An 8,751-nucleotide genomic window follows, 5' to 3' on the forward strand; every position below is an offset into this window, starting at 1 on the left:
GTGCCGGAGGACAGGAGTGTCTGGGTTCCCGTGGTCGCACGCCTGGCTTTCCAGCCTCGGAGGCCCTGGGCACGGAGCAGCCGCCGCCGCGGACCTGGGAGCAGCCTCCTTTTGAGACTCTGCACAGCGCGCGCATACAGCATGGCGCGCACGGCGCACTCCGGGGCTGGCTTCCTGTCCGCACCCGCCGGTGTCTGGCTCCTGCGTTGCGCCTCGGCCAGCTTCAGCTTGTAGTATTTGTACTCCAGGCTGTTCTCATCTGACAGGAACCTAGGGGCAAGGCGGGCAGGGCGGGGGACATGGGTGGGACAGCACCGCACCGGCCCCTGCCCCGAGCTGCTGGGGATGGAAGCGGGACCCAGCCGGGCCAGGCAAGCCCCAGCGGAGCCTCAACCCAGCCCTTTTTAGTGGGAGACAGGGTCTAAGTTGCCCAGGCTGGGCTTGAGCTTGCCATCCACCTGCCTCACCCTCCCAGACTGCTGGGATTCCAGGAATGAGGAGCTGCTCCCAGCACTGAGAACCCCCCAAGGGGCAGCGCCTCGGCTCCGTGCGCTTCTTGAGGATCTAGAGCAGGGCCCAGGGTGCCCCCCCGCCCAGACTGACCACAGGACCACTGGCTGGGCTCCTCCCTTCCCGTCCTTGGCAGCCACGAGGGACTCAGCTCTAGGGTCCTCGTGACAGCCCAGTCCTGGGCACACAGAGGCACGGGGCCACCAGGGGCTCAAGGCTATCAGCACCGTAGCAGGACACAGGACGCCCTGCAAAGGCCCCGCGAGGGCCAGTGTTTGGGGCAGGGCTGGCGAGACCTGCCGAGGACTAGAGGGCAGCCTCCGAAGACGCCCCTGGCAGAGGAGAACTGCGTTACCAAGGGCTGCCTGCAGGACCCCCAAAGCCCTTCCTCAGGATACTTCTGTGCCCCGGGAGCCCCGGGAATGCACACGGCAGGGCTCTGCAGCCGTGCCACAGACCTACCAGTAAGCAGGGTCCTCCGTGAGAGCAGCTCTTTCCCGGGGAGACAGGGTACCTTCGAGGACACGGGTGACGAGCTGCTCGATGGTGTCCACCACCCTGTAGTCCGCTCGCTGTGGGACTGCTGGAACACAGAGTGGCTTTCTGAGAAACACGGCAGGCAGGGCGTTAGTGGCCTTGCACGGAACCCACTCGGAACCAGCAACCAACATCTTCACGCTCGCTTAGTGATGAGACCATCTGCACTACTACAGCAGAAACAGAAAGACCTAGATGAAAAGCACTCCTCAAAAGTCTCTAGGCTGTGTGGGGAGTGCTTGCCTGGCATGTGTGAGGCCCTGGGCTCCCACCCCAGCACTGCAAAATAAATACGGATTTAGTTTATGATTTTCAATATAAATGTTGGAAGAAAAGATACAGAAATAAATACAGAGTGGGCGTGGTGGCGCACGTCTGTAATCCCAGCACTCAGGAAGCTGAGGCAGGAGGACTGCCATGAGTTCCAGGTCAGCATGGGATACACAATGAGTTCAAGGCCAGTGTGGATTACACAGTGAGACCCTGCTTTGAAACAACAAACAAGTCAAACTAAAATTTAAAAAAAAAAAAAGAGCTGGGCATGGTGGCGCTCGCCTGTAATTCCAGCACTCAGGAGGCTGAGGCAGGACGATCACTGTGAGTTTGAGACGAGCATGAGCTACATACTGAGTTCCAGGTCAGTCTCACTACATAGTGAAACCCTGTCTCAAAAAACAAAAAAAAAAAAAAAAGAAAAAAAAAAAGAAAAAATTGGAAGGAAATACATTAGAATAACAGATTTTTAAGAACAGATTTTATATAAATTGTACATCAGGACCTAGTTTTATTTGTGCTTTAATCTTTTAAAAATGAGCAAATGTCTTATAATCAATAATTTTTGTAATTTTCTTTCTTTTTTTTTTTTGGTATCAGGGATCAAACTTGGGTCCTTGCACTTGAGAGGCAGGCGTTGGAACCACTGAGGTAAATCCCTGGCCCCCCTTTTTTTTTGGTGCTGGGGATTGAACTCAGAAGACCTGGCACTTGCAAGTCAGGTGGTAGCACCACTGAGCTAAATTCCTGGCCCTCCCTGACTAATTTTTAAAACGGCAACAGCTTAAATGAATTTAGTTTTTTTTGGGTACCAGGGATCGAACTCGGGACGTTGCACTTGCGAAGCAGACACAGCGCCACTGAGCTACTTCCAGCCCTCGGTGCATTTAGATTTGTTTGCAGGCCAGGGCCTCCACATAGATAAGTCACCCTGAAACTGCTGGGCTGCTGCTGTCTCCTCTGTGATACCGTTTTCTTTTCTTGCCTCTTGTTCTACAGAGCCACATCCTCGCTATGATTTTACAAAAGAATCTCAAGTTCAAAGTCAGAAGGTGATGAAATGTGGGGACCGTGGCAAACATGGTCACCTCCACCTGGGCTGACAGCATGGCAGCCCCGCTCCTGACCACGCGCCCTGCGAAGGGAGAATTACAGACACGAGCACAGATGGCAGCTCGGAACTTCCGGCAGGGCTGGCTGGAGTGGTGGCACTGGCTCACCAGCAGCACGGACATGTCGCTGAGGCCCCAGATATGCAGAGGTAGCAAGGGTACTGTCACGGGAAGGCGAGGGCTACGCACGACGGATCTGTGTCCCAGTGCAGCTGGCACCGCAGAGCCTGGCACCCTGAACCTGTAGGACACCTGGGCACCACAACAGCACCGCCACATGCTGCTTTCCAGCGCTGGGTGGGGTGGGGGGTGGGGGTGGGGGACCATGCAGGCCCTGAGCTGGCTCCGGAAGGGCCCTCCACTAGTGCTGGCCAGGCCCCAAGAGCGGGGGTGGCAGGGCCGAGCGCGCCCTCCGTGGGCATGCGAGCAAGAGCCGAGGGTGTGGTGTGCGCAGGTCCTTGCGGGTGGCTGGGCACAGGAGCGAAGTAGGGAGGAGGAGGGACTGTCACCACCTGCACTCAGCTCTACTGGTCTCGCACACCTCTACCACCTGCTGGACCCCGGGCTCCCTGCAAGCCCTCCTGTACCTGCTGTGGCCTCCTGGGTGGGCCGGGCCTAATCTGTGTCCCCTGGAGCCTGGAACATGATGGGTTTCCAGGTCTCCTTCCCTTGTGAGTCCAGGGTCACCTGAGGAACGGTTTTGGTGTCAGGTGATTTTTCTTGCTGCTACCACTACCTGGGGTGTGGGGAGGACCCTGGAACCGCGGATCTCACTTTTTTTTTTTCGGTACCAGGGATCGAATTTAGGACCTTGTGTTTACGAGGCAGGCAGTGGCACCATCGAGCTAAATCCCCAGCCCAATCTGCGGATCTTAACCTTGACTGCCTCATGAAAAGCACAGGTAAAACTGTGTCCAAACAACGTGCGCCCTGGCACCTGAGGGCCACAGCCTCCCATGACATTTTCAAATGGGTCCGTGACAGCCAGGGGCTTCTGTGGGGGGCCAAAGAGCCCTCGCACAGGTCCACAGGAGGAAGGGCAAGCATGGCCCTGGCCGGCGGCAAACCACGACCCGGTACAGGTGACGGAAGAGCATCTGGGGGTAGGCATCTCGCCTCCCACGGGGGAAGAGAGCCATCACACGGGAACTCCGGCCTAGCCTTACCATCACTCGGCGCCCTGGTGTGCAGCTCGGGTTTCACCGGAACAGCCGTCCTGTCCTGTTCTTGTGATGGCTCTGGCCCTGGCCGCTTCACCCGCAGGGGACAGCCGCTAGCCAGCAGCCAAGCCTTCAGGTGGTCGATGTACTCTCTCCCGAACAGAGTGGAATCCTCGAAGTTGGGAAAGGAGGCTGGGGAGGGGGCGATGTCGTGGAGGCCAACAGCTTCTAGGATCTTCTCTTGCCGGAAAGAGGAGGCCAAGGCAAAGGTCTGTCCCAAGAGCGCCAGCGACTTCCGGCAGAGGGAGTTGGTGGTCTCGAGGGCCAGGGCCAGGTCCAGCGGGCTGGTGAGGGTCTTCAGCTTGACGCTGAGCTCGTAGGCGTTGCAGGCCATGAGCAGGGGCGTGACGCTCTTCAGCAGGCGGTCCTGCAGCCGCATGATATACTTGTCAAAGGGCTTGATGACTTCAAAGAAGCAGTTTTTGGTCTTCACAGCACCTTTGTCTAAAAGCATGTTTAAAAACTCATTATCAACTCGAGGGGTCTTCAAAGCAGAGTGCTTTAAAAACTTGATAGTAAAAAAGCAAAAATCTCTGTGCTCTGGTTTTAAGGAGCACTTAAAGGAGGCCAGCATCTTGGCACAGGTTTCAGTTTCGAGTTCAAAGAGAGTCTGGAACAGCTGGGAGAACTTCAGGTCGTCTTTAATGGTGTGGAAGCCGGCCCACTTGATGATCTCGACCCCGAACCTGGAGAAGACATCGGCCTTATCTATGACGTCAAAGCCCATCTTCCTCCTGGGGAACCGGATGTTCTTCAGATCGAGCCCCAGAGGGATCTTCAGGGTGGGAAACTGGAGGTCCTCTGCCCCCGGGTTTGTCCTCAGAGCCACGTCGGGATTTGGGCTGCTCTTCGGGGTCTGGTTAGTGCCCTGAGTTTTTGGGGTAACACGATTCAAAGCGGGCACCTTTTTGGCCATCACGTTTCTCAGAGTGACGAGCTTGCCGACACCGCCCTTGGCCGCCAGGAGGCCTCCTTCCTGGTCCACGCTGAGCACGCGGACTCGGGCCTGGCCCTGCGCACTGGACCTGGGCACAGCGCTGGTCTCTCCGGGATGGTCTGCGTCGTACTCCCGGCTCTCCTTCTCCACGTGCTCTTTCTCCAGCCGCCTGGAGGAGCCCAGGTCCCCCAGCGCAGTGGAAGGACCCAAACCAAACTCCTGTGCCCAAGAGGACTCTTGAGAAACTGGGTGGCCCACGTCCTGCTCCCAAGAGCCACGGAGAGCCACTTTCCAGTCCTGAGAATGGAAATGTCCCAGCTTCCGGTGGCTAAGAGCCTGCTCTCGTGAGTCAGTGGGGGCAAATTCCTGATCCCGGCTGCCCTCTTTGTGAAAGTAGCTGTCGTCACTGATGGAAGCACTGCTCGACCGGAAGGACGGTCCTGGGAAGGCGTCACCCCGCAGGCCTTCTCTGCTGGCATCACGGGAGTGAGCCGAGGATCCACTGAGGGCGAATCTATCGCCGTGAGTGTCGCCAAACATCTCTGCTCTGGACCTCGGAACCGTCCTCAAGAGATCTGAAACAGAAGACCCAGAAAGCAACAGGCAGGCAGTTAGAGCCAGGCAGAAGTGCTTCCTGGAAAAGGCAGAGCTCGGCTGAGTGTGCGAGGTGTCACTCCAGGCACTGGCTGGGACACAGCTGGGCCTGGTTCTGAGACCGCGCAGACGGGAGAAACGCACTAGGTGGTGAGTGTGTAGGGCCTCTGCCCTGCTCCCCACGACACACTTCAGCAGCTACTCACAAGCGCTGACGGCGTGGCCGGCAGAAGCCACCCCCAGGGGCTCAGGGACACAGTGCACATAGGTTGTGGGCTCGAGATCAAGGCCTGCGGAAGGTCTGGGCGAGCCTGACCTGCATCTAGCCAACTACGGCCAGTGACGCCAGGCAGGGCCATGCCCTAGACGGCCGCCCACAGCCCCCAAGACCCATGCAGTCTTATCCCTTTCCGCTCCCTCCCCAGGGACCTGCTTTAGACCAAAGGAAGGGTGCTTGGTTCCCATAAAACCTGTAAGTCTTTTCTTGTGTCTGTGCCTGTGCAGCACTGGGGATCAAGTCCAAGAGCCTTTGCACTACACCTCCAGCCCTTTTTCATTTTTTATTTTGATACTGGGCCTCGATAAGTCTCTAGTTGCCTAGGCTGGGCTCAAATTTTTGATCTTCCTGCCTCAGCCTCCCAGAGCCCTGTGTTACGGTGCGCACCCACACAGCTGGCTGAAACGGGACCTCTGCACTACAACTGGAACACCTCACCAAGGCTGCCCGTGCTCAAGGCCTCCCAGGAGGAATTCTCACACACGGTGTCACCAAAAGGTGGGAGCCGCGGCCCACTGCGCCTGTCACAGCAGAGGAGGTGACATCCAAATGGCTGAAATTACAGCTTTGCGGGGCCAATCAACTCGCTCTGGAGATGCAGGCAGGAGGGAAGGCACGAGACTCGCCAGCTATACTAAGCGAGGCCCGCTGGGCCTGGACATCCTCCTGATGTGGGAAGGGGAAACATATTGGCAGCTGCTTCCTCACATGGAAGGCAACCCTAAGAAGCTAAGAGGAGCGGACTGGCACACGGGACAGCGGGCATCGGCAGGTCTCAGGGAGTGTCTTGCTCATACTCTGGGTTTACAATCAGGCCCTACAAGCTAGTAAAAAAAACCCAGAGACAAGGAGAGAGACGGGGTGTGCCAGGAGGTAGTAACAGGCTGAGAGGCCACAAGAAGCCAAGGCCTTGGGCAAAACCAAGCTCCTTTCTTTAAGGAGTCCTTACTGAGTGTCTAGCATGCACTTGCACACAGGAGGCATCCATGTTGCTCAGGGAGGGCAAATTCTGCTGGCCTCGCAGCTCAAAGAGCCAAAAACAGACAGAGAGGGGTCAGGGTCAGCAAACACGGAGAAGACGCCAAGCAGGAGGGCCTCAAGCACGGGACACCTTCTGAGGCCAGTCTAGTCCCGGAGGGCAGAGTGCAGCCCAGGGACAGGGGCCAGGCGGTGGGGTGACAGGAAGAAGCCATCCAGACAGAGTGGCAGGACAAAGGCCCAGGCCAGGGCCATGGGGCCCATGTGGCCAGAAGGGAGCAGAGGGATGACAGGCAACGTGGCAGAAGGGCAGACTCCACAGGGGACCTCGTCCTGGACAGCCTCATCTGACCCAGGCTCCAGGCTTTCCACAAGGACCAAGAGGATCAGGGGGCAGTGGAAGCCATGGGAACTCTAGGAAGGCAGCCAGGGTGACAAGGCGGGGGAATCAGAAGCAGGGGCGGCAGCTGGGTTCTGCATGGCATCTTTCTGTGCTCCAATTAGGAGAAAAGGGCACAGTTCAGAGTGGAGCAGCGACACAAAACGCACCGGTAGGCTGTGCAGCTTCGTGACAGATGCTCTGGACGCAGCCAGCATCTTGCTAGGGCGCCAGCCCTCACCCCACCAGTTGTTGCTTTTTCAAGGTAACTAAGATATTGTCAGGCCTGATAGCTCATGCCTATAATCCCAGTTACTGGGAGGCTGAGGCAGGAGGATTGCCAGTGTGAGTTTGAGACCAGCCTGGGCTATGTGAAGAGTTAAATGTCGGCCTATAATATTGTACACAGCAAAGGCAGGTGTGATGGTGCACGATGAGAATCCTAGCACCTGGGAGGCTGAGGCAGCAGTATTATAGTAAATTCACCTGTGTTACACAGTTGAGACCCTGTCTCAAAAACAAAACAAACAGGGCCGGGGATTTAGCTCAGTGGTTCTGCCACCTGCCTGGAAAGCCCAAGGATCAGAGTTTAATCCCTGGTACCAAAAACAAAACAAAACAAACAGAACAAAGAACTGTGAGACCCAGCCTTGAGACAAATTAACAAAAAAGTTATGTACTCCAGCTCAAGTCTCTAAAGAACCAAGATCTACACCCGTGCGTACAAATGCTTGAACATTACAGCGATGCAGATGAAATGCTAAATGAGTGCAGGATGCCAAAGACAGGTCAGGTACAGGGAGCCGAGGGGACTCCCCCACCCCATACTTATAACTGTTCCACTCTATGAAATCCTTTTGTGTACGCCTCACGGGGAGCAGCCAGCCCCCTACCCGCCCCTAGCTGCATCCACAGCCCTGGACTGTGGAAATCCCAGAATCCAGAGATGATCTCCAAGCCTCAATTTCCCAGGTGCAGAGATGCATTTATTACCCTCCCTCGGAGACTCTCCAACAGGAGGCACCTTCCCTCCTTGGCACAGGCCAGGGCAGGGGGGAGGGCGGGGTACGCATCTGGGGCAGGGAGAGCCCCCAGGGGCTCTGCAATTGAATGTGAATGTGGGAGCGCATCCTCCATCTTGCCCAGCTTCCAGTGGGCACAGCTCCGACCCTGCTGATGGCGCCAGGACTCAGCAGAGGCGCGTTACTAGGAGTTCCCCTCTGCCTGCCCTCACACACTCGGGTGAGGACGCGGTAACCCAACAGAGGCACCCTCTCCCTTTGGAAGTCACCGCCACTAACCTTGCGCTTTAAATGGGAGAGTTTCGCCTATGGCCTCACCACTAGGGTCCGAATGAAACCGTTTGGCTTTTTCTTGCAGTACAGCATCCAAAGTCTCCTGTGCAATCCGCCTTGCTGCCATGTTTCTTTGCCTGTAGCAAGAGAGAGAGACAGGCCGGGGATGACATTGCGCACTGCCACAGCTGCTTCTCTCCCAGCAAACCCTCCAGGCAGTAATCGTAGCCCAGGGTGGCACTTCAGAGGCAGGCTGGCTGCTCTTGGGCCGGAGGGGCCTCCCTGAGCCCATTTTCTGGGAACGTGTCAGAACAGGCTGTGACAAAGCAGTGCCCTTTCTGGAGGCTGCTGGAGGACAACACAGCCAACACACAAAACACAGCCTAAAGGGTTGGAACAGTGCGAGCCGCCCCTGCTGGATGGTAGTTAGGAAAGCTGGGGCTGTTCTCCCGTTGCAGACTGAGGAAGGACCACGCAAAGCCCACTTGGGACAAGGGATAGGAGCAACCCCCACCTAGTGACAATGTGCTAGGTCCTCCTATGAGCTCTATTTTTTTTTTTTTTTGCAATACCAGGGATTACACTCAGGACCTTGTGCTTGCAAGGCAGGTGCAGCGCCACTGAACTACATCCTGGCCC

General features: G+C 56.7%; 1 protein-coding gene across 5 annotated transcripts in view; it reads right to left on the reverse strand.

Moving 5' to 3' along the window:
• The window catches only part of Sugp2 (SURP and G-patch domain containing 2), a 17,739-nt gene that overhangs the window by 7,635 nt on the left and 1,353 nt on the right, over nucleotides 1-8,751 (reverse strand). For 3 of the 5 annotated variants that reach the window (XM_019204874.2, XM_010606487.3, XM_010606489.2), the window contains exons 2-5: nucleotides 8,119-8,249; nucleotides 3,599-5,164; nucleotides 973-1,093; nucleotides 1-270 (exon numbers count right to left, since the gene is read on the reverse strand). The exon at nucleotides 1-270 is cut by the window's left edge and continues 269 nt beyond it. In XM_019204874.2, coding sequence (XP_019060419.1) covers nucleotides 1-270; nucleotides 973-1,093; nucleotides 3,599-5,164; nucleotides 8,119-8,239 — 2,078 coding nt within the window. In that variant the 5' untranslated portion in view covers nucleotides 8,240-8,249. The remainder of the gene's footprint in view (nucleotides 271-972; nucleotides 1,094-3,598; nucleotides 5,165-8,118; nucleotides 8,250-8,751) is intronic. The other 2 variants (XM_010606488.3, XM_033759305.1) reach the window with 2 other exon arrangements.

The sequence above is a fragment of the Fukomys damarensis genome, unplaced genomic scaffold (genome assembly GCF_012274545.1).
Source record: "Fukomys damarensis isolate Sample0158 unplaced genomic scaffold, DMR_v1.0_HiC HiC_scaffold_37, whole genome shotgun sequence".
Lineage (NCBI taxonomy): Eukaryota > Metazoa > Chordata > Mammalia > Rodentia > Bathyergidae > Fukomys > Fukomys damarensis.